At 42.9% G+C, this 25,235-nt stretch overlaps 1 protein-coding gene across 8 annotated transcripts in view; it reads right to left on the bottom strand.

Moving 5' to 3' along the window:
* HECW2 (HECT, C2 and WW domain containing E3 ubiquitin protein ligase 2) overlaps positions 1–25,235 on the bottom strand; it is a 487,554-nt gene that overhangs the window by 129,221 nt on the left and 333,098 nt on the right. For all 8 annotated transcript variants that reach the window (XM_033946090.1, XM_033946087.1, XM_033946093.1 and 5 more), the window contains 3 exons: positions 20,775–20,850; positions 12,976–13,142; positions 1,715–1,857 (listed from right to left, as the gene is read on the bottom strand). In XM_033946090.1, the coding sequence (XP_033801981.1) occupies positions 1,715–1,857; positions 12,976–13,142; positions 20,775–20,850 (386 nt within the window). The remainder of the gene's footprint in view (positions 1–1,714; positions 1,858–12,975; positions 13,143–20,774; positions 20,851–25,235) is intronic.

The raw sequence follows: 25,235 nt of genomic DNA, 5'->3' as shown, positions 1-25,235 counted from the left end.
AAACAAAAAATATCTCATGTATATTTGTTAGTCCACCAATCCCTTATTTAACAAGTGGGATATACATATTAATAAATAGCTCTAATTAATAACCTCTAATTATACAAAGAAGCTATTTCAAAACCTGTACTCTAATTTTCATAAATATATATTGGTAATTTTACTTCAGCACACTACTACACTAAATAGTATTGTAAATATCAACTATAAAATCACTTAAATAACCATATACATCAGGGGTGTCCAACCTTTTGGCTTCCCTGGGCCGCACTGGCCGGAAAAAATGTTTCTGGGGCCGCACAAATGCGCAAACGCTGCAGCAAGACAGAGGAGGGAGCCGGCAAGACAGTAAACACCCTGGGACAGCAGAGGAAAACACTGTATCGCTCTCGAGGGGCCACACAAAATACTTCACGGGGCCGCAGGTTGGACACCCCTGATATACATAAATTTATTCTCACACAGGAGTCCACACATTCACTCATTAACACCATTCAACACATCCTCAAACTGCAATTGTTTTTTCTTTCTCAAACCCACAGTTGTCCATATGTTTTGTATCTCATTAGTTTCTTCAGTCAAAACTGCTGGATCTGTCAAAAAGGTCAGCATCTCCAAATTCTACAATAATCTTTTAAACTGTCATTAGATGTTCCACACCATCATGTGGCGGGTTTCTTTCTAGATATAGAAGTACATATAAGAACATAAGAACATAAGAAATGCCATCACCGAATCAGACCCTTGGTCCATCAAGTCCTGTGACCCACACACGCGGAGGCCTAACTAGGTACTTCCTGATGAAGACCTAGGTGTTCCCAGATGAGACCTTGTTTACCTGTATCCCTCAATGTGATTTGCAAGGAGATGTGCATCCAACTTGCCCTTGAATCCCATAATGGAGGTCTCATGTGATGCCTCCTGGTCCTAATGACCCTATTATAGAAATGTTTTGAAAGAAGTGGATGAGGTAGAGGGGGTGCAATTACCTGGATGCCATAATCTATCTAGGGTTCAGAACAATACCCTGCAAGCTTTGAAATTGGATTATTCTATAAGGGGGAGGTGCAGTAGTGGACCAAGAGACATATGCAGCAGTGGCTTTTAGACAGTTATCTGATAAGGAATATTATAGGGATTTAGGGGCAGAGGACCCCACAATGGGATATCAATGACAAGTGATGGCATGCTTAAATGATGCTAAAGAAAAGGGGATAATTTCAGGAAAGGAATATCAATATCTGGTCGGGGAGAATCCTAAAGTACAATGTATTTATGTTATCCCCAAAATTCATAAATCCTTAAGCCATCAGCCAGGAAACCCTATTGTGTCCAGTAAGGTCTCTCTGTTTCAACCCTATCACAATTTATGGACTTTTACTTGCAGGGGTTGATTCAGCACCCCTTGATAAAACACATCACTGCTAACCACTAGGCCATACCCTTTCTTTCAAGCTCATATCTAATCCAAAATGAGGTCACTTGTCATTCTTTATGAAATCCAGCAGCAATACTCATCCATGTGCTAATGGCATGCACTAACAAAGGTGTAACAGCCTTAAGATGAAAGGAGCGTCTCATGCAGCATCTGCCTAGGGGGAAGTGATAGGGCAAGTGTTACTTTGTGCGAGTAGGGTATAACCACCAAGTGATGGTTACCTATAGCACCTGACAGCTGTAAAAGTAACTGCAAGCTCTCCAGCCATGAGTTTACCCTATAGCATGTCTCTCGAGCAGTCTCTGAACAGGGATAGTTAGCTTCCCAAGGAACCTCTTGATGATAGGGCGACTCTTGGCAAATTTGTCCTTAATTTCAACTTCCAGGACATCTGTCAGAAGGGCAACAAACGAATAGTTCTGAAAAGAAAGGAAAATAATATTTAATACAAAAACTGTGCACTTTTATGATGTTTGTGTTTAAAATATAGTAATGACAGCAGCAAATAGAAAGATCCTTCTCAGTGCCAGAAACTAGCAGAGATGGAAAATCTCACTCTATAGAACAGTGTCTCGCAAACTTTGTAAAGCCACAGGACACTGAATGTGGTTGCCGCAGCTTGAGGGCTTCTGGAAGTGCACGACATAGACACGATGATGCCTTGCACATGCATTATGTCATCATGTTGACATCCGCACATGCGCAAAGGCCCTCCAGACGGGGACCTGAGCTGCCAGGGGGGGGTATTGTAGAAGGAGAGGCGCTAGTGCCAGCTGACTGCCTACAGAATGTGCCTCTCGCCGTGAGAGTCATTTCCTGTAGGCAGTTAGCCGGCACCTCTCCTGCTCCCCAAAATTTCGCATACCTGGAATCCCGGCATTTCAGCACACCTGGAATCTCAGGTGGCACACTAGTGTGCTGCAGAACACAGTTTGCGATAATACGCTGCTATAGTAGTATACTAAACAGAAATAAAACAAAACCAAAGATAGGAAAATAAGATGCTTTATTTATATTTATTGCCTTTAGAGTGGACTAACATAGCAACCTACTACTTATTTTCAGAAGGGTATCATGTTGATTTTTAGGCTCTCCTCTTATGCTCCGAGTCCCTTCTTTCACTCCTTAGAGCAGTCAGAAGGAAGGCTTGTAGGTCAGCCACATGCAGCGTGTAAGAGCCACTGCCTGCATCCTTGTGCAACTGAAGGCAGGAAAGAACAGCCCTGCTGGATGGCCCTGAAGGGAGTGTGTGCATCCCTGGAGCGAGCAAGTAAGGGACATAGGGAACATGATCATGAGATAAAGGGAGAAAAGGGTGGAGGGAGGAGCACGTTGGGACATGGGAGAGGCAAGAATTTGGGACAAAGGCTGGAAGGCAGGGAGGGGGGCACAAACTCAGGACACAGAAGGAAGGGATAGGCATTAACATGGGACACAGAAGGGAGGAAGGAAGGGGGCACTAACTTGGGACAAAGGAGGGAGGGAATAGAAAGGGAGAATTGTTGAGTATGAGTGTATGAGTGAGGAGAAAGGAAGAAAGAGGATAATTGGGCATATATATAGAGATAGGAGTTAGGTAGCAATGCATGGGAAATAGAAGGATGAGAGGGAGAAATGTTGAATATGGTGGAGGACAGGGAACAGAGGGACAGATTGAAGGGGATGCAAGAAGGAGGAATGTTGGACATAGTGATGGAGGGAGAGATGTGACATGGTGCTGGAGAGGGGCGATAAAGGAGAAATGGGCATGGGGCTGGTAGGCAGTGGTGAAAAAATACTCTCATTCCCCGGATCATGTGCAGCGAGAAATGTTGGATGTGGCAGTACAGGGGGTGGAGGAGATGAACCCTGGATCTCTCTCTCTCTTTCTTTCCCCACTTCCTTTGCAGCAAGGGAGGGAATGAGAGAAAGACAGATGGACAATGAGAGAGAGAGGGAAACATGTTGCCAATAGGGGTGAAGGAGAGCGGAAGAAAATTTGGACTCATGGAGTGACAGAAAGAGATGCTGGTTGGGGAAGGGAATGAGGTCTGGAGGAGAGAAAGGGTGCAGGAGGCAGAAAGAAAAAAAATATTGGATGCACAGTCAGAAGGAAGTGCAATCAGAGACTCATGAAATCACCAGACAACAAAGGAAAAATGATTTTATTTTCAATTTAGTGATCTAAATGTGTCAATTTCGAGGATTTATATCTGCTACCTATATTTTGCACCATATTTGTCTATTTTTCTATACAGTAGTTGTTACAGATTGCATATTTTAAAGTCATCTGCCTTGACATCTTTGAAAAAAAAATGAATATAAATAATAAACATTTTCTCTGCAAACAGTGTGCTTTGTGTTTTTTTTTTATTTTGTGGTTACCATTATGTATTAATAAGATTATATTGTGTACATATGAAAAATGAATGGAAGAAATTGCATTACAATTAGTACTATTATTATGGAGGTGGAGTTTGGGCGGAGCTTGTTTGGGAGTCCTCAATTGATATTTGTAAGATTTAGGGGGTACTTAGCTTGAAGAAGTTGAGAAACACTGGTTTATACTATGTTTAAGCTTGAAATCTTCTGGTGGCCCTTGTATTAACACTGTGGCACTTTACATGAAAAAGGCTGGGGACCATTGTCAAAGAGCAGGTGTCTCAAACTCAAACCCTTTACAGGGCCACATTTTGGATTTGTAGGTACTTGGAGTGCCACAGAAAAAAATAGTTAATGTTTTATTAAAAAATGACAACTTTGCATGAGATAAAACTTGTTATAGTTTATAAATCTTTCCTTAATTGCTTCTGATAATTTCAGCTATACACAGCTGAAAGCAGTGCAACATGCAGAAAGTGAAATTTAGCTAATTTTTCACTTTCTGCATGTTGTACTGCTTTCAGTTGTGTATAGCTGAAATTATCAGAAGCAATTAAGGAAAGATTTATAAACTATAAAGTGTTTTACCTCATGCAAAATTGTGATTTAGATTCTAAAGTATCAACTGCAAAAGGCAAGATTTTGGTGTTGTGCTCTAGGCTTTTTTGTAGAGGGGAGAATCAATATCCGAATTGTGCCTGGAAAACTTGTGCCTTAAGGCCCTGATTCTGCAAAGTGCGTTCCGATTTTAGGCAGCTGTAGGCGTCCTACAGCTGTCTAATCGGCCAATCGGGATGCATGTTTAAAAAAAAAAAAATGCTCCCCAGGCAGGCTGCCTATATTGAAGGCGCCTCTGGGAGCCTAGGGAGGCCCGCAAGATGCCTAAGCGCCTTAGGCGAACCTAGGCGGCCCTACGCATCTCCCTAGTAGAGGAACATAAGAACATAAGCAGTGCCTCCGCCGGGTCAGACCATAGGTCCATCACGCCCAGCAGTCCGCTCCCGCGGCGGCCCATACAGGTCATGACCTGTCTAAATCACCAGAAGGGTGAGACCAGAAGGAAGAGACACTTAAAATGTAGGCCACCAAACTGCTGGCCTACATTGTAAGTAGACGCGGCCGCTATACTTATCGCGGCAAGGGATAAATATAGCGGCTGCAGCCACCTGTCCAATCACCGGCAGGAGGGTGCACAACCCCTCCTGCCGGAACGCCCCCTCCCAAAACTCCCGATCGCCGGCAGGAGGGTGCCCAACCCCTCCTGCCAGAACGCCCCCCCCCCCGTCCCCCCTCCGAATATCTTTATCGCCGGCAGGAGGGTGCTCTAGGCGCCTGGGCCAATCAGGCCTTAGGATTAGTGGGATGGGCAGACCCGCTATGCCTAAGGCCTGATTGGTCCAGACTTCTAGAGCTTGGGCCAATCAGGCCTTAGACTTAGCCGGGATGGGCCGGGAAGGGGTGGGCACGCCTCATTTCGACGAGGTGGGCCTGACGGCTGGACGGCAGCAAGACCCGGCCGGCCGGCCAACAATTTAGAGGTTACTTGGGGGGGAGGTTAGTTGGGAGGGAGGTTAGGGGAGTCATGGGGGGAGTTGTTAGCATGGGGGGGTCTGGAGTGGGTCCGGCTTTCCAGCAGGAGGGGTTGGGCACCCTCCTGCCAGCGATCGGGATTTTCGGGGGTTGGGGCATTTTGGCAGGAGGGGTTCGGCACCCTTCTGCCGGTGATCAAGAGTTTCGGGGTAGGTGGGTGGGTGGCGTTCTGGCAGGAGGGGTTGGGCGCCCTCCTGCCGGCGATCAGACAGATGGCCGCTATACTTATCCCTTGCCGCGATAAGTGTAGCGGCCATGTCTACTCTAACCCGATTCTCTAACCGGCATCTGTAACATGGACGCCGGTTATAGAATCGGGGTTAGTGTAAGCCCGATTCTGTATAGGACACCTCTCCCGGGCGTCCTATACAGAATCAGGGCCTAAGTGTCCGGTGGTCGCATCCGCAACTGCCTTCAGCTCACCAACTCCAGCACCGGACACAACCGCCATCTTACATCAAGCAGTCACCGCCAGGAGAGGTGCTGAATTTCATGAGTTCACGAGATTAAGTACACACGCACAAGCTGCACTGCCTCCTTATGTTCTGGAACGTTGCCTGCCTCACTGCTGTAACCTCATGCAAGTGCTTTCCTGCATCTGTACGCACCTCACAATCACGTACAGATGCAGGAAAGTGCTTGCGTGAGGTTACAGCAGGAGGTGGGCAACGCTCCAAAACAATGGTAACATAATGAGGGCCTCAAAATAGTATCTTGCGGGCTGCGGGTTTGAGACCATTGTCATAGCGTCTCTGATTCTGATCAGCCAGGTACCCCCACCAATAGGATGAAATCTAAATGCACTTCCCTGCCTATTTTGCCTCCCCTGCACCTACAAGTACATGCTTTGCAAAACCCATGCACATACGCTCCGTCAATGAATGGAGGGCACTTTTCAGTCCAGAGTAAATCCTTAGCTCTCGGAATGGATTCTTTTGAAAACTGTTCTCATACTGTCCACACTCTGTCTATATCTTTTCAGAAGTGTCAAAGAAAGATAAATACCATTTTGTGTTGCTTCTTTCACTTGCAAAGCAATACAACATGTAAATGTTTATACAGTATATTTATACCCCAGATGGGTCATCTGAAAAATCTCACTCTTTGGGATGGTCAGACATTGGCATCTAGTCCAGACTATAACTGTTCTTTGACTTTATTGCAAGGCTGCCTGGGGTTTGGATGATTTATTTACAGAGAGAAAAGCTGACATATTTTCTCATGGGAACTACGTACATGAAAGTTTGATTCTATTGATGTTGCTCTGAAATCATAATTGATCTGTCCCCCTGACTGCATCACGCCACCCTTGGGAAAGCTGGTCATAAAACCTATTTAATTGTTTACATAGGGGGCTATTTTCAAACTGCCTGCATTGAGACATATTCTGTCCATACTTTATACATGCAGACTGCTAAAAGCAGGAAAAAAAAAAAAACACCCCAGTTCCTGTTGACCTAGGACTCTTATCTTCATTCTTAGCCCCAGAGAGCTTGAAGTCTAATTCTGAATATCCTGTGACGAGAGTTTGAAAGAAATTTAGCGGCAGGAGAAGTTGCCCTCCCTAGTTCGACTGTGTATTGTTAATTTTGGAAAGGAGGGAGGAATTAAGAACATAATAATCGCCATACTGGGACAAACCGAATGTCCATCAAGCCCAAAATCCTGTTTCCAACCGTGGCCAACCCAAGTCCCAAGTACCTAGCTAGGTCCCAAGTAGTAAAACAGATTTTAAGCTACTTATCCAGGAATAAACAGTGGATTTCCCCAAGCCATCTCAATAATGGCTTATGGACTTCTCTTTTAGGAAATTATCCAAACCTTTTTTAAACCGTGCTAAGATAACTGATTTCACCATTCTCTGGCAACGAATTCCAGAGTTTAACTGCATGTTGTATCAAGAAATATTTTCTCCGGTTTGTTTTAAATCTACTACTTAGTAGCTTCATCGCATGTCCCCCTAGTCCTGGTATTTTTGGAAAGAGTGAACAAGCATTTCACAGCTACCCTTTCCACTCCACTCATTATTTTATAGACGTCTATTTTATTACCCCTGAGCCGTCTCTTCTCCAAGCTGAAGAGCCCTAGCCACCTAAGCCTTTCCTCAAAGGGAAGTCATCCCATCACTTTTATCATTTTTTGTCTCCCATCTCAGTACCTTTTCTAATTTTTTGAGATATGGTGACCAAAACTGCACACAATTTTTGAGGTGTGGTCATACTATAGAACGATACAAGAGCATTATGAAATTTTCATCTTTGTTTTCCATTCTTTTCCTGATAATTCCTAACATTCTATTTGCTTTCTTAGCAACCGCCATACATTGAGCTGAAGATTTCAACATATTCTCAACAATGACACCTAGATCCTTTTCATGGAAGCCAGCATCACACAGCTGTAGTTTGGGTTCCTCTTTCCCACATGCATCACTTTGCACTTGCTCACATTAATCATCATCTGCTATTTTGACGCCCAGTCTTCCAGTCTCACAATAGGTTAGGAAGGCAATAGGTTTGGAAATGTTATTTTCGGAAGGAGTAGAAAGGTTTAAGAGTTAAGACCGCTGTTCCTGGGGTATAGTGATGAGAGGATGGGATTTGGGCGAGTCTGTGAAAGGGAGACAGAAAGGGTGGGGCATTTACAAGTTAAAGACATGGATATTGCATATTTTGACTTGTCATGTACTAGGTTAATATGTTTTGTATTTTGTAAAAGCTTAATAAAAATGTTTTAATATAAAAGCAGACTGTGTGCAATTTTAAAAGAGAAGGTGCATGTGTACGTTCACTTTGAAACCTGCCCTGAACACAAAGTGCCAACAGACATTTGGAGCTACTTTATGTGCATGTAAATTTTCTTTGGAAAATATTGAATGTAAGCCCCATTTTTTCAGTGAGACTGCATAGGCATGAGCATAAGAGGATCGCTCCTGCCCTGACTCACCCTGCTGGACCACTGGTGATTAAGGTAGGCCTGGGTGGGGGAAGTCCTATGCTGCTTCTCTGAGGGAAGGAGGGAGGGGGCACATGGCGATTTTACAGCAGGGAGGAAGGGGGGGGGTGCACTGATTCTACAGCAGGGAGGGAGAGAGGGAGGGAGGGGGCATGCACTGATTCTACAGCAGCAGGGGGAGAGTGTGGTGCAGTGGTTAAAGCTACAGCCTCAGCACCCTGAGGTTGTGGGTTCAAACTAACACTGCTCCTTCTGACCCCAGGCAGGTCACTTAACACCCCCCCATTGCCCCAGGTACATTAGATGGATTGGGTACATTAGATAGATTATGAGCATGCCGGGACAGACAGGGGAAAATGCTTGAGTACCTGAATAAATTCACGTAAAACCGTTCAGAGCTCCCCTGGGAGAACGGTATAGAAAATTAAATAAACAAATAAGAGGCGAACGATGATTCTACAGCCAGCTGACAACTTGGATATGACCTGACACCTCACCTCAGGAGAGGGAGGGATTGCTCCAATCCTATCCCGGCTTGGCTGCCCACACCATTGGACCACTAGGATTTAAGGTGGACCCGAATATAAACCAAGACCCCCATTTTGGGGCCAGTGTTTTCACCCCAAAATCTCAGTTTATATTCGAGTATATATGGCAATTGTTGGCTGTTTGCTCTAAAATCTGTTTCTATTGTGAAAACTGAATAAAAATGATTTAAACATAAAATGGGTACCAGGGGTGATCCACAAAATTACAAAGAATATAATTATGGAACACATAGACAAACAAGATTTAATGGATTCATCCAAGGGAAGTCTTACCTCATCAATTTGCATCATTTCTTTCAAGGTGTGAATAAACATGTGGTTAAAGATGAACTGATTGATATAGTGTATCTAGATTTTCTGAATGTTTTCGACAAAGTTCCTCATGAGACTGCCCTTGTAAACCTGCATGCTTCTATCTTGTCCTAGTTTTTCAGTTGTTTTGAGAGCAGACTCAGATATAAACACTGGTTGGGGAATAAAAATATATTTATATATTTAAGTACTGTGGTATTTGGCTGTTTCTCTGAGATGTGAATCGATCTATGTGTGTGGGGGAGGGGGGGGGAAAGGTTGCAGGGTGGATAGATGGCAGGTCGGGTCCTTCAACTAGGAATTCTGAAGACTTTTTGACTCCTGATTGAGATACGTTGGATGTGTAAGAACTGGTGGGGACTTTTGGTTTCTAAAAATTGGAAATAAGGTAATACCTTTTTTATTGGACTAACTCAATGCATTTTATGATTAGATTTTGAAGGTAACTCCTTCTTCAGATCAGAAATAAGCAAATGTTGACAAATATCAGTATTAAGGGAAATATGAAAGCATTTCAGTGATAGTATCACAGGAAGAGGGAGGGGTGGGTAAGTAGGAGACAGAGGTGACAAAGCAGTTTAAAATTTCTTTGTAGTGTGAAAGAAAGCCAAAGTGTTTGTTAAGTTCAAAGGTCTTACAATTTTGGATTGTCTTATAATTTCCTTTTAGTATTCTTACCATAAAATCATTGGAAGTATGGGTGGGGCGGATGGATGGGACTGTTGTGGGTGCTCAGATTTTTCATGACTATAAGGCAGTGTATCGCAAACTGTGTGCCTTTTGAGATTTTAAGTGTGCCGCGGCTCACAGGGCAGGAAGAGAGGCTCCGGTGCCTGTGTCAGCTGACTTCTACCGTCGCGTTGTGCGTATCTGCCAGGACTCCTGCCTTCCTCATCTCGGCGCCCCCGGGACTTCTGTCTTCCCGTCTCCACACCCCTGGACCAGCAGCGGCATCTCTGTGTGCTTTTAACTTTGGCACACAGCTGCCGGTAGCAGTAGTTTAGCCCGGTTTCATCAGGCAGCCTCGGGGCCTTTGCTAGGTCAGCCCGTATTGCATTATTGAAGCTGCCTGATGAAACTGGGCTAAACTACTGCTAGCGGCAGCTGTGTGCCAAAGTTAAAAGCACACAGTGAGCTGCCGATAGCAGTGACAAGAGAGGTATTGCTAGACAGGGAAGGGAGAAGGGGATACTGCTGAACATGGGGAGCAGGGAAGGGGGAAATAGTACTGCTGGACAGGGGGGAGGAGGGAAGGGAGAAGTGATAATGCTGGACAAGGAAGGAGGGAAGGGAGAAGAGGTGCTGCTGGACCTGGCAGAAAGGGAGGGAAAAGAAAGGTGCTACACACTGAAGGGGAGGGTGAGATGGTGCATGGGGAGAGAGCATGTTGGGGGGTGAGAAGGAGGGATGCCACTCGAGGGAAGAGGCAAGGACAGAGAAAGAAAGCATGCAGGAGGGAGAAAGTGTTGGACTAATGGAGAGGGCGAGATGGATGGGGAGGACAGAAAGGAGGGAAGGAGAAATGTTACACTCTGGGGATGGGGGAGAGGGCAGAGAGTGAAAAGTTGGACTCATGGAGGGAGAGAGAGAGAGATGTTGGTTGGGGGAGGGAAGGAGAACCAGAGGAGAAGCATGCAGGAGGAAGAGAGAAAAAATGTTGGACTGGTGGAAAGGAGAGAGAAATGTTGGATTGGGAGGGGTGCCAGAAAGGAGGAAGGGAAGGGAGATGGACGGAAGGGGGCAGAAAGGAGGAAGGGAAAGAGAAATGTTACAATGGGGGGGGGGAGGAGAGATGACTAAAGGAAGGGAGAGATATCAGACCAGGGAATAGAAGGGAAAGAGGGGAGTCTGGTAGCGCTATAGAAATAATAATAGTAGTAGTAAAGATAGATGCCAGATTATGGGAAGGAGAGGAGAGAGATGCCAGACTGGGAAGGGGAAAAAGGAAAAAGAGAAATATAGTCGGACCACCGGTGGGGGAGGGAGGAGTGAAATGTCAGACCATGGAAATGGGGAGGGAAGGAGAGAGAGATAGTAGATTTTGAGAAGAAAGCTGAAAAATGGAAATATTGCATGTTAAGTTAATGCCAAAGATGGATGCAAGGCAGAAAGTGAAGACGGAGAGAAAAACGGTCAATGGATAAGAAGGCCCTAAAAACATAGTTAAAAACACAGAAAAATAAAGTCACCAGACAACAAAGGTAGGGAAAATGATAAGAACAAAAGAACATAAGAATTGCCACTGCTGGGTCAGACCAGTGGTCCATCGTGCCCAGCAGTCTGCTCATGTGGCGGCCCTTAGGTCAAAGACCAGTGCTCTAATTGAGACTAGCTTTACCTTTGTACGTTCTGGTTCAGCAAGAACCTGTCTAACTTTGTCTTGAATCCCTGGAGCATTCCAGTTTTCTACCACTCTCTGAGTGAAGAAGAGCTTCCTTACATCCCTTTTTAACTTTAGAGAGTGCCCTCTTGTTCTCCCTACCTTGGAGAGGGTGAATAACCTGTCTTTATCTACTAAGTCTATTCCCTTCATTACCTTGAATGTTTCGATCATGTCCCCTCTCAGTCTCCTCTTTTCAAGGGAGAAGAGGCCCAGTTTCTCTCATCTCTCACAGTTTTGAGAACTTATATCTGCTATGTATATTGTGGGTATATGAAAAATGAATGGAAAAAAATTACATTAGAATTAGTAAAGGAGGGTGTGGGATCTGGGGAAGAGCTTAGGTGGGTCTAGGGTGGAGTTTGGGAGGTCTGTGGTTGGGGGTACTCAGTTGATATTTATTAGACTTCCTTGCTGGCACGCCCTACTGGCATTTCAGGGCCTGTCTGGAGGGCCTCTGCACATGCTTGGATGTCAGTGCGATGTCATGATGTCATCACAGTGACGTCTGCGCACTTCTGGTTACCTCGAGCCTTGGCCACTACCTTTAGTGTGCCCCGGCTCGAAAAAGTTTGAGAGACACTACTATAAGGGCTTGCCAGCATCATTTTGATTACTAGTCATTTGGATTGGGGCTCAGACCTTAAGCATTAATGCCTAACTTTATTTGGATTTTCTATACCACCTTTATTCTCTTGCAAATCCAAGAGCTGTACAAACTAATACAATTTATTTATTTATTTGGAACTTACTATATTGCTTATAACTGCAAATGGATGACCAAGCAGGTTACACACAAAATACCCCCCTCCCCTTTTACTAAGTCGTGGTAGAGGTGTCTACCGTGGCCCAGAACACTAAATGCTCCAAATCTCATAGAATTCCTATGAATGTCGGAGCAGCTTTGGAGCATTTACTGTTTCGGGTGAATTCAAGACTGCTCCATGTTCCTAATTCCTTCTATCTAATGGGAATAGCCTAATCACTGCAGGCTGAACTCTGGCACTTATCTGAGTACCAGTACTGAATATCTGGGTGTTTGCAGTGCCTGGAAGTTATCCAGGTATGGTCGATATTGAGTGCCCTACCCAGATAGCAAACTGGGCATAGTTAGAACAGCACTATATTCCTGGTTAGCTATCTGGGCTCCAGCACTGAATATCTGTGGTGCCAGGATAACTTCTGAATTTGCCTCAAATCCAACCCCCCACCCCCACCCCAGGACTACACCGGCACTAACCAGATAGTGCTACAGTAGTCAATCAGATTCAGCAACAGTATCTGCTTAAGTGCTGCAGAAGACTGACAGTTGGGATGGTCAGTGTGATGTAACAGCTAAATTGTTTTGAATATGACCCAGCATTTTAAGAACATAATTATTTAGAACATCTTACCTCTCTATGCCAAACAGGGTTAGTTGTGTTGCTGATGATGGTAGATCTCCTTTCCTGACCATGATGAGCAAATGTGGGAAACGTGTTCTTTCCAGGCTGAATGGACATTTTAAGGTAAGGATCAGGATTGAAAAACATCCCTTTCTTTAAACCAACTGCCCGAATATCTTTAAAAAGAGAAGGGAAATAGAAACCATCCTGATCAAAATAACCAATCAAAATCTTGGCAAAAAAAAAAAAAGCTATTGACTTCCAAGAATATTGCATTTGTTGGTTACAGGAAGGATTTATGAGGCTACTAAAAGTGCACATATAATTTGCTTCAGAAATATTTGCAAAATATGCAAAGATCATAGTGCTGGGTAATAGATTTTTATCTATTGGCTACTCTGCTCTAATGTAAAAGAAACCCCCCAAAACTCACCCCCTTATACAAAACCACGCAGGAGGTTTTTAGTGCCAGACGATGTGCTGAATGCTCTTTCTGCTCTGACACACATAGTAACTCTATGACTGTCAGAGCAGCGTAGAGCATTCAAAGCGCCGGCTGGTGCTAAAAATCTCTTGTGTGGTTTTGTTAAAAAAAAAAAAAAAAGGGGGGGGGGGGAGGGTCAATGTCATATTGCTTTGCTTCTTATGGGGCTTCTATTTTACCACTGTGCAAAAATTTCCAGGGACAGAGAGAACAGTGACCAGTAAAGTACTGAAATGTTTTTTTTTCTGAATTATATTTTTTTAAGCTTTTCTTATATTACATTCAAGGAATTAACTTGAATGAATCAGAAACAACGGAAAAATTAATTCCATACAGTAATGAAAAGAAAACAATACACTAGGAAATAATTAATCTAACATCAGTCCACAATACGAAATGGGGAAAAAAAAAGAAAAACCTTTTACAATATTCATAAGGAAATAAAATATCAAGAGTGTATCAGACACAAAAGAATTACTCAAATTTGAAGGCTCTAAACTTCAAAATAATCAACTTTGTCAAGATGGGGGATTACCTCAAGGAGGAGTTAGTTGGATGGAAACAACTGAATGAAGTAGAAATACAGTGGGCAAAACTGAAAGAAGCTATTCTAAAGGCAACAAACCTTTATGTTAGGAAAGTACATAAAGGTATAAGGAAAACAAGGCTGCTTTGATTCTCAAATGTAGTAACTGAAAAAGTGAGAGTAAAGAGGTTAGCCCTCTTAAATTTCAAGACATCACAGAAAGAAGACAACAAACAAAAATATGTAGAAAAGCTATGAGAAGTGGGAAAAGCTGTCAGAAAAACAAAGAGGCAAATGGAAGAAAAGATAGCTGATATGGTAAAATTGGGGGACAAAATTAGATATGAAAATGAAAGGAAGTAGTGTCAAAATTGCATAGTGAGGCTCAAGAGTGATTGGGACAAATATGCAGTAACTGATAAGGCTGGACCACAGAAAACAAACACAAATGGGAATGGATGTATAGTAGATCCAGAAAGATTCTCAGAAGACTCTGTTAGTGAGGAGCTAGCTAAATTAAAAATAGTCAAAGCAATGGGGCCTAACAGGATACATCAGAGGGCACTCAAGGAACTCAAAAGAGATTTTGGTGGCTCCGCTGTATCATCTTTACAATGCTTCCTTAGAGTCTGCCGTGGTCCCGGAGGACTGGAGAAGGGTGGATGTGATCCCGCTGCACAATAGCAGAAGGAGGAAGTTGGGACTTACTCGAAGTGCTTCCATAGATTTGAAATGTGTATTCTGCCAGAGCTGGTGTTAAGACAGCAAGCATGAGCTAGGACCTAACAGAGAGGAAAAGTCTTTTTTGTTTATTTTGTTTACACCACAGCGCCAGTGTGGGGTTGGAGAGGGCAAAGAGGGGTGGGGTTGGTGAAGAGGCTACAAAACGATCCAACCAGGACATTTGAAAAAAAACCCAAAAAACGCATGATTGGATGGGAAAAGCAAATCAAATTGAATCGAAAAATCAATTCAATAGGCCAAATCGAATCAAAACATTTTTCCCTTAATCAGACAGCATTAGCTTTTAGCAAACATGCTGCTTCCTGTTAGTCCACATCTAACTATATTGACTAAAACCTTAACAATGGCTACTGAAAAAGTTAAAACAACAGTCATCGGAATACCATCTTAAACTTAATACTGTACAGAGAAAACTGAATTATGTTTAATTTGTTCTTATTTTTTTCAACAACATTTGATATGTTTAATCAATAATTCTATCTCTATCTTTACATTCTGGTATTTCAGTGAAGCCTATGAGGAAACTTTGTTTAATTCAGAACACTATTGCTAGGCTCATATTTAAGATGACAAGATTTGATCATGTCACCCCTTTGTGAATCTTCACTGGCTTACTGTTGAGGCCTTTGTTTGAATGGTGATACATCTGAGGGTTTTTCTTTTACAATTTTAGGCAAAAGAAATAGTAAATGTTTAATTTTGTCTTTTCCATTGCTGAAAGGAGTAAAGTTTAGATCTGCTCGTGAAAGTTCCAAGTTTCCAAGTTTATTAAAAATGTGATAAAGCATTAATCATAAATTCTAAGCGTTTTACAATAAAAATTTAAAAAGGGGTCCAGTTAACAAACTATTAATGATATAACATTACTTGCATGGAACAATAGGGTGGAAGGGAGAAATACAATTTAAAGTTCTTTTGGTTATGGTGCAATTAGTATTTGGAATTCTTTACCCGTGAATATTGAACTAATTTTGACATATATGGAATTTAGAAATAATTTTCGTCAAGTTTGTATGTGCTGATTGTTAATCTTTATATATTTTATTTCATTTAAGATTGTAGATTTGATGATGATGTTACCTGCTTTGAACCTAATTGATTAGGGATTTGACAGGATACAAATCTTTATATAACAGAACATATACACACATTAAATGCTCACATTTGCATGTATTCTAAAACTAGATGTGTAAATATTAATGCCCAGTTTATAGACTTGACCTTAATATGTGTGCAGTTGATTGCATCCATCAAGTTAGGTATGGTTGCTATGGACTGAAAATTACTGCTAAGGTCCAACCATTATGGTCTGTGACTGAAATACTTCATACAATTCCCAATTTGTCTTTGCAAGGCTTGTAGTACCTGACAGAAACATCTTGAAATATGGAGTTTGCCTGATTCCACCAACTACAACTGGTGTTTTGAAAAGACCCAGAGGAAAGAAAATCTAACCAGCTCAACAGCTCAATAAAGGCAGACTTACTTGGAGGATCAAAGGCATCTTTAAAATCTTTGTATAAGGCCGTAGTGGCCTCTGAGCTCAAACAGTAACAGTAGAGATATAGCTTTTAATAAGAATATCCTGCTGGCAACTCTGAGCATCCTTAACTGCAAGTAACACCTTTGAATTAAAAAATAAATAAACCAATCGTGTGTGCATGCATCGTGCTCCAGTTGTGCATAATCTTTATCTTTTCAATTTGTGCTCAAACATTTCTCAACAAAGCCTGTAGCTAAAACATTAGGAAAGGTTTCCAGCCATCCATTAATCTTCCAGTGCATTCTCATTATGTCATTGTTTTAAGAAGAATTGCTGCTGCTGGGTCAGACCAGTGGTCCATCATGCCCAGCAGTCCGCTCATGCGGCGGCCCTTAGGTCAAAGACCAGTGCCTAACTGAGTCTATCCTTACCTCTGTACAGGAACTTGTCTAACTTTACCTTGAATCCCTGGAGGGTGTTTTCCCCTACAACAGCCTCCGGAAGAGCGTTCCAGTTTTCTACCACTCTCTGGGTAAAGAAGAACTTCCTTACATTTGTACGGAATCGATCCCCTTTTAACTTTAGAGAGTGCCCTCTCGTTCTCCCTACCTTGGAGAGGATGAACAACCTGTCATTATCTACTAAGTCTATTCCCTTCATTATCTTGATCATTAAAAGTCAAAATAAATTGACTTTGATTTTAATATGCTAATCACAATATAAAATATAGGTTCTTCTTGGTAGGTAAAACCTCCCATAGATCAAAACATTAGTCACAAGTGGTTTTAAGTCAAAAGGTGGAAAGTGTTGTTAGATAGAGCAAGGAATGCCATAACCCTCTAGATAGCACCAGCAGCAACCTAAGGCCACTCCCTAACATCCCTCCACTCCACCGTCTGGGTTCTATCACCAAACAACTGCATCTACAGTTTGTCAATGAGCATTAGAACTGATTCCACATTTGCTCACGTTACTTAACATTAAGTTGGGTTTCTGCCAAGTACTTGTGACTTGGATTGCCCACTGTGGATATATTATACTGGGCTAAATGGACCATTGGTCTGAGCCAGTATGGTTGCTCTTATATTCCCAACAAACAAGAAATCCAACAGAACTGCAGTAAAATATTGAGTCGCAAACCAAAGGCAAAAAATGCAGTGATGATGTACAAGATGCCAAGTCTTTAATGAACAAATCATAAATTATAATCATAATCATAAAACAGTTTGTATCCAAAAAAGTAGAACGAACAGCACGGTTCAAGTCTCAAGGCATTTCCTAGAGCAAAACTTGCAACTTTGATGTTAATGTCCCTTTCAACATAACAAGCAAATTTCATCTTTAAAGAAAGCATTCTCCTTAGCAGTCAGAGCTTTACCCTCCTCTCACATCACATAAGAGTCCAGAAGTTTGAAATTTGAAACAGCCTCTGAGGAAAGTGCTGAATAAACATTATTGCATATACTGTATACTATAAAATAAGCCAGAGCGCAATTTGAACTATCACCACCTGCAGGTAACATAGTAGATGACGGCAGATAAAGACCAAAATGGTCCATCCAGTCTGCCCAACCTGATTCAATTTAAATTTTTTAAAAATGTTTTCTTCTTAGCTATTTCTGGGCAAGACTCCAAAGCTCTACCCGGTACTGTGCTTGTAGATGGACACAACCCGCTAGCTTCTGAATTCATCTGCTGCTGAAGCTAAGAAATAAACATTATTGCATTTATAAAATGGTCATGCTGAATAAAGATGGTAAAGAGAGGATGAAAGAAGTTTCTGAGTGAGTGGGGCAGTTATGAGAAATGGACCTAAAAGGAAAAGGAATGAAAGGGATTGGAACAGGGAAGGAGGAGGAGGGAGGTATTGGGCGGGATGTCTTCAGCCTTGTGCGTTAGTTATGGTTGAAGAGATGGGGGGAGGGAAGAGAGAATACATTGGTTTTTACCTTGTCAAGAAATTAAGGGCTCCTTTTACAAAGGTGCGCTAGCGGTTTTAGCGCGCGCTTAGCGTACGCTAAAATGTTGCACGTGCTAGCCGCCACTGCCTCCTTTCAAGCAGGCGGTAATTTTTCGGCTAACGCGCGCTAATCTTGTGCGTGCTCTAAAAACACTAGCGCACCTTTGTAAAAGGAGCCCTAAGTGTAGTGTAGTTTCTTGGATGAGACAATAAAATTATAAGCAGGAGCAGCAAGAATGCTGCACTGGCCCTTGACTGTAACCCCCACCCATTCGCTGTACCCTTCCAGGCTCCCTCGCCTGTCCTGCTGCAGCACCCCCGGAATCAAAGATAAACCCAGTCCTGCTCTGGCCAACAGACCTCTAGCCTCGAGGTGAGCACATATTTTTTTACATCACTGGTGAACAAGCAGAGGAGAGAACTGGGGAGAATTCAGCTTCCTCACTGGGGGGGTGGGGGTGAAGAAGGACAACACTATCTCTCTTTTACTTGGAAGACCTGCTGCAGAAGGGACAGAATTCTTGAAGAGGAAGCTGGGGAAAAGTGGCTCATGTGTTATTTGGACCATCAAGCATTTGTTGGTTGGGTTGCAGATAGAGTAGTGAACTTAAATAGTGGGTTATGTATGTCCTCCTCAGCTAGCAATTAAAGCAGGTTGGGTTTCTTTATTGTGCTGGCTCATTGCACAGATTGGCCAAGAACCCAAGGGAGGTAGAGTCAGAGGCTGAGACAATAGTGGTTGCAGCTCATCCCACTCCAAGAGGGAAGCATGGATAGATTGTGAGCCCACCGGGACAAATTGGGAAATAAGCTGATTACCTGAATAAATTCATGTAAGCCATTCTGAGCTCCCCTGGGAGAATGGTATAGAAAATTGAATGAATAAATAAATAAAATGAATGGCAAAGGGTGGCGGGTAGCAAGGGGGAAATACAAAATGGCAAAGAAATCTAATGCTGTCAGACTATTGCATCGAAAAAAACCAACAGTGTGCTTGATGTCTGTATGATGTTTGAAGCTATAAATTAAATTTTTTTGAAAGAAGAAAGAAAAAGCCTCATATTTCCTCAATGGCCTAAATCCACACCAAGTCTGATTAAGCAAGGTTTATCCATTCAAAAGTTATACAAAAACTGCTGGGGGCAGGTACTTTCAGCAACAAAGTGCAAGTCTACTTTGCAAGTAATTTAAGGCTAGATTCACTAACCTGATTCTCCGTGTCCGATCCGAGCAGACCCGACCAATTCACCAAACAAAAAAAATTAAAATGAGGGCGATCGGAGCAACGTCCCCCCTCCGACAGCACGGATCGCTAATGTGTGATCCCGACGCATGTGCAGGCCATCTGTAGATGGTAAGAGCTGTGACTTTAAAAAAAAAACTTTTACTAGCCCAGCAAGCCCGTGGTTTTAACCCGCTTTAAACCCATGGGTTAAAACCACAGACTCACAATGTAGGGGAAGGCAGCACTTGGGGCAGAGAGCTGCACAGGAGATTTGGGGCAGAGCAGGGCGGCAGGAAAGGAGATTCGGGGCGAGGCAGGGCAGGGCATCAGGAGAAAAAGGCAGAGAATCGGGGCTTAAGGAGCAGAGAGCAGATTTGGGGGCAGAGAACTGGAAAGTTGGGTTAGACAGCAGGCAGAGAAGGAGATGGCAGTTGGAAAGCAGTGAATGACTGCTCCCCAGCAGTCTCTTGTTTGTGATCAACCAGCACAGTCGGTGTTGCCTGCTATCATTTCAATGCTGTTCCCTCATTTGCATGAGCGGATTGGAGGATGATCGGGACAGAGGTTAGTGAATCGAGTCAGAGGGAAATCGGGTCGCAAACCGATCGGTACACGATCAGTTTGCTTAGTGAATCTAGCCCTTAGTCATTTATGTGGCATATACACAAGTAAATGACTGTTCATACCATAAAAATATGCTCCTTGATATGAAGGTGTATACTTTGCAGGTGGGCGTGTACAGGGGCTAAGCATGCATGTATGCACGTGGATTATAAAATTATACTTCACAATGCAGGTATGTGTTAGCCACTTATGCTAGAACTTTACAAAGAAAAGTAGATGTCTACTTTTCTTTATAAAATAGTGCCTCCTTCTTATCCTTTTGACCTACACACCCTGTTATAAACTTATCTTCTAAGAGGGTCATTTTAGAAGCAACACCATGTGAAAATAGTGCCATTTACATGTGTAGATTGCATACATGTGGATATGGCAACTTCAGAAAGCCAATTTACATGTGGAGATCTATGCCATGCAGATTTCAAGGAGGCATAGTGGGACATGGTTTGGGCATGCCCAGAGGAGGGCAAAAATCTACATATGAATTCCCCATTTTAAAAAATGGCGTACATATTTATGGGAAAATATTTCCACGCTGGGCTTTACACCAGCATAGGGGTATATATAATTTTTTTAATGTGCTAATTTGAGCTAGGGTATTACACAAGAAAGTCATTCTCCTTTATCCACCATTGTTCATTTCCTCAAATGAAGAAAATTAAAAACTGCAGCCTCACTAAACTGATAGCACTTACACATCTGTTTTTATAAAACAGTATAGCTACATGTGGTAGTGGTGTCAATTACACGCAAAAACAAGCTTACCAGATAATGTAAAGCTGACTAGTTTCCGACAATGATGTGCAGTAGCAATATCTTCATCCATACCATCTGCTCCCATCTGAGGAAAAAGGAAAATTAATTGTATGAGGACTGAAAGCAGCCATTTTGTTTATCCAGGTGGATTGTGCTATGGGAAAGAATGAAAGCCAGATACTAGTGAAAGAAAGGAGTCAAACTACTTCAGATTCAGCTGCTGTGGCTGACATAATTCCAGTATGCTTAAGGGCAAAGGGAGGGCAAATTTCAAAGTGGTATAAGACATTTACTACCCATGTAAACTGGCTGCTCTCAAACCACCCTCGTCAAGCTGACTAAAAATCTATACTTTGGGGTACATGCTAAATTCTAGCCTCATTAAAGGAGGTGCTCCTGAAATCATTTAGAACGGGTAGAGGGAAAGGACATGTGTACACATACTGTTAAGGTTTTGTGCATATTTTTGTAGCAGAAATTTGCCTGCTGAAAAAGCAGGTGTGATGGACCACACATGCTCTATGCACATGGTGAGTTTCTGGTACAAAGCCCACAGGCAGAAAGGGCCCAATTCTATAAATGACGCCAAATTTTAAAGTTAGGTACTGCTTGTAGCGGTGCCTAAGTCAAGTTAAGCATTGGTAGGTATCTACAACTTAGGAGCTGGTATATTAGGCCAGAATTTTCTTGGCCTAAAATACCAGTGCCTAATTCTATCCAAGCACAAACTCCGCTGTAAAAACCTACCTTTTTGCCTAGTCATTCCCTCAACCCTTCACCAGCAACAGTAAGTAATCCTATATGAAAATATATTGCAACACACTGTATGTAAACCCTATATTGTAACACTGTAAATGTAAACTGTAACCCATTCTGAGCTCTTTGGGGAGGACAGGATATAAATCTAAATAAATAAACAATTCATAATTCATTCTTTTTGTTCTAGCCTGGTGAAACACATTCCAGGTGTCATCATACATTTCCAGTTTGCAAAGTTGCTTGAACTGGATTAAATAGTTTAGCCATCCATTTTTGTCCCCTCTAAACCTTCCTCCCAAGCAACACCTTTTGTGCAATATAGTAACATAACAACTCAAGGCCCAGCAAGAAGAGGAGGCCGATCTTCGGGCACCGGCACCAACGCACAGGACATGCCTGTGCCGGTGCCGAGACCGAGATGAAAGTAAGAAGTGGGTTCGGGTGAGTCTAGGGGACTTCAGATCGCGGAGGGGGGGGGGTGCCTGATCGCGGGAGAGAGGGTGCCGGATCGCGGGGGGGGGGGCCTTCGGGGAAAGCAATGCCAGTTCTCATGGGGGGGGATTAGAGCAGCGCCGCTGGCCTCGGGGGGGAGGGGGGGGACATATCAAAGCGAGTTTCCATTATTTCCTATGGGGAAACTCGCTTTGATATACAAGTATTTTTGTTTACGAGCATGCTTCTGGAACGAATTATGCCCGTAAACCAACTGTAATTTGTTTTTGAGATATTCAATAAATAGTGTTTAAAAAAGTATAAGTGCAACAACTTTTTGAAGATCTCTCTATTACAGCCCAGACATTTACAGCCGCTATAGTGATAGTGTATGTCAGTGTATCGCAAACTGTATGCCGCAGTGAGATTCCGGGTGTGCCACTAATCATCTACAGCAGTGGTTCCCAACAATGTCCTGGGGGACCCCCAGCCAGTCGGGTTTTCAGGATATCCCTAATGAATATGCATGAGAGATATTTGCATATAATGGAAGTGACAGGTATGCAAATCTCTCTCATGCATATTCATTAGGGATATCTTGAAAACCCAACTGGCTGGGGGTCCCCCAGGACAAGGTTGGGAATCACTGACCTACAGGACATGTTACTTATGGCAAGAGGCACATCCTGTAGGTAGTCAGCTGGCACCCGCGCCTCTTCTTCTCGATGGTGCCTCTCCGCTTCTCCGTGCCTCTCCTGCTCCAGCACCCTCCAATGGTGGCTCAGGGCCTCATCTGAAGGGCCTTCTCGCAAGCGCAGACATCAATGTGATAATGTCACACATGCGCATGGTGTCATCAAGTCAATGTCCTTGCATTTCCAGGTGCCCGCTAGCTGCAGCTTGGAGTTTACTGTGCCGCTGAGTAAAAAGGTTTGCGTGACACTAGTGTATGTGGTTGTGCCTAGATATATGCATGTTCTCTGTCCCTTGCACTTGTACTCTATAAAGAAAACAAAGTGCTTATTGTTCTTTATAGAACAGGCTTAAAATATTTGCTTGTGATAGAATTACAGTACATTTCTAGCATGCTTATCTTAAATTGTTTTGCATTCAATATTATAGGCATCTGAAATCTTTGTTTAGTGCAAAGGGAAGGGGATTTGATATACCACCTTTCTGTGGTTACAATCAAAACAGTTTACATATTATGTGCATATAGGTGCTTATTTTGTACCTGGGGGGTGATAGAAAATTAAGTGGCTTGCCCAGAGTCACAAGGCGTTGTAGTGGGAATTGAACCTGACTCCTCTGGCACTGCACGAACCATTAGACTACTCTTCCACTCCTAGGCTCATCAATAAAAAAAAACATTCCTCCAAGGCTGCCTCCAAATTGGATCTATGTGGTGAGAATATGAATTTTAATTTTGAAAATGTCCACTCAGTGATCACTTGAGTTAGTGATATTGACATTTTGTTTTAGTTTTGTTCATGTCAAGACACCAGCAATTGATATCTAGGTTCAAGATCCTACTACTACTATTACTAATCATTTCTGTAGCACTACTAGGCATACACAGCAAGCTGTGAGAATATCTTAGGGGACCTTTTACTAAGCAGTGCTAAAAAGTTGCCTGCACTATCCCCAGCACAGTCTTTCCCGTATGCTAAGGCCACTTTTAGCTCTGCCAGGAAATGGCCAATTTTTCTATTTTGGAAATAATGGTCACAAAAGAAACATGACGGCAGATAAAGGCCAAATGGCCCATCCACTGCCCATCTGCAGCATCCACTATCTCCTCCTCTCCCTAAGAGATTCTACCTGCTTGTCCCAAGCTTTTTTGCATTTAGAGACATTCTTTGTTTCCACCACCTCTACCAGGAGACTATTCCATGCATCCACCACCCTTTGTTGTAAAATAGTATCTCCTTAGACCTCATTCTAGGCCTTCACTCTGGAGCTTCCTTTCAACTGAAAAAACTTGCCTCATGTGTATTTATGTCACATAGGTATTTAAAAGTCTCTATCATATCTCCCCTCTCCCACCTTTCCTCCAAAGTTTACTGTAGAGTAAATATTGAGATCTTTAAGTCTGTCTCCATATGCCTTATGACGAAGGCCACCAACCATTTTAGCAACCTTCTTCTAGACCAGTGGTCTCAAACTTGCGGCCCGGGGACCACATGTCGCCGATCAGGTACTATTTTGAGGCCTTCAGTATTATAAAGAATGATTCTTTATGGAAAACTTGTGTCATAAGTGTCCGGTGGTCGCGTTCTCAACCGCTTTCAGCTCTCACTTCCTCCAGCACCGGACACATGTACAAGTTGCACTGCCTCCAATGGTTACCTTACATTCTGGAATGTTGCCTGCCTTACTGCTGTAACCTCACGCAAGCGCTTTCCTGCGTCTGTACGCGATTGTTCTCTGCACTCCACCTCACAATCGCTTACAAACGCAGGAAAGCCTTACAGCAGTAAGGCAGGCAACATTCCAGAAAGTAAGGTAACCATTGGAGGCAGTGCAGCTTGTGTATGTGTCTGGTGCTGGAGGAGGTGAGAGTTGAAGGCGGTTGCGGATGCGACCACCGTATACTTATGGCACAAGTTTTCCATAAAGAATCATTCTTTTTAATACCAAGGGCCTCAAAATAGATGGTCCCAAATCTTGTCTCTTGTAATTGATACTTTGATAGTCTTTCACTTTCTGCATGTTGCACTGCTTTCAGCTGTCTATAGCTGAAATTATCAGAAACAATTAAGGAAAGATTTATAAACTATAGTTTATAAATATTTCCTTAATTGCTTCTGATTATTTCAGATTTCAGATAATCCACATTTTGGATTTGCAGGCACTTACCTCATGCAAAGTTGTCATTTCTTTAATAAGACATTAACTATTTTTTTTTCTGTGGCCCTCCAAATACCTACAAATCTAAAATGTGGCCCTGCAAAAGGTTTGAGTTTGAGATCGCTGCTCTAGACTGACTTCATCCTATTTACAACTTTTTGAAGGTGTGGTCTCCAGAATTGTCCACAATATTCTAAATGAGGTCTCACCAGAGTTTTATACAGGGGCATCAATTCCTCCTTTTTCCTACTGGCCATTCCTCTCCCTATGCACCCTAGCATCTTTCTAGCTTTTGCCGTCACCTTTTCACCTGTTTGGCCACCCAAATCCTTCTCCTCTTTCATGCACAAAAGTTCTTCGGCTCCCCTAAACTCTATCATTCTCTCAGGTTTTTGTAGCCCAAATGCATGACCTTGCAAGTCTTAGCAT

Source organism: Geotrypetes seraphini, chromosome 5 (genome assembly GCF_902459505.1).
Source record: "Geotrypetes seraphini chromosome 5, aGeoSer1.1, whole genome shotgun sequence".
NCBI classification, from domain to species: Eukaryota; Metazoa; Chordata; class Amphibia; order Gymnophiona; family Dermophiidae; genus Geotrypetes; species Geotrypetes seraphini.
The sequence above is the reverse complement of the archived record's forward strand: the minus strand, read 5'-3'. Positions and strand labels throughout refer to the sequence as shown.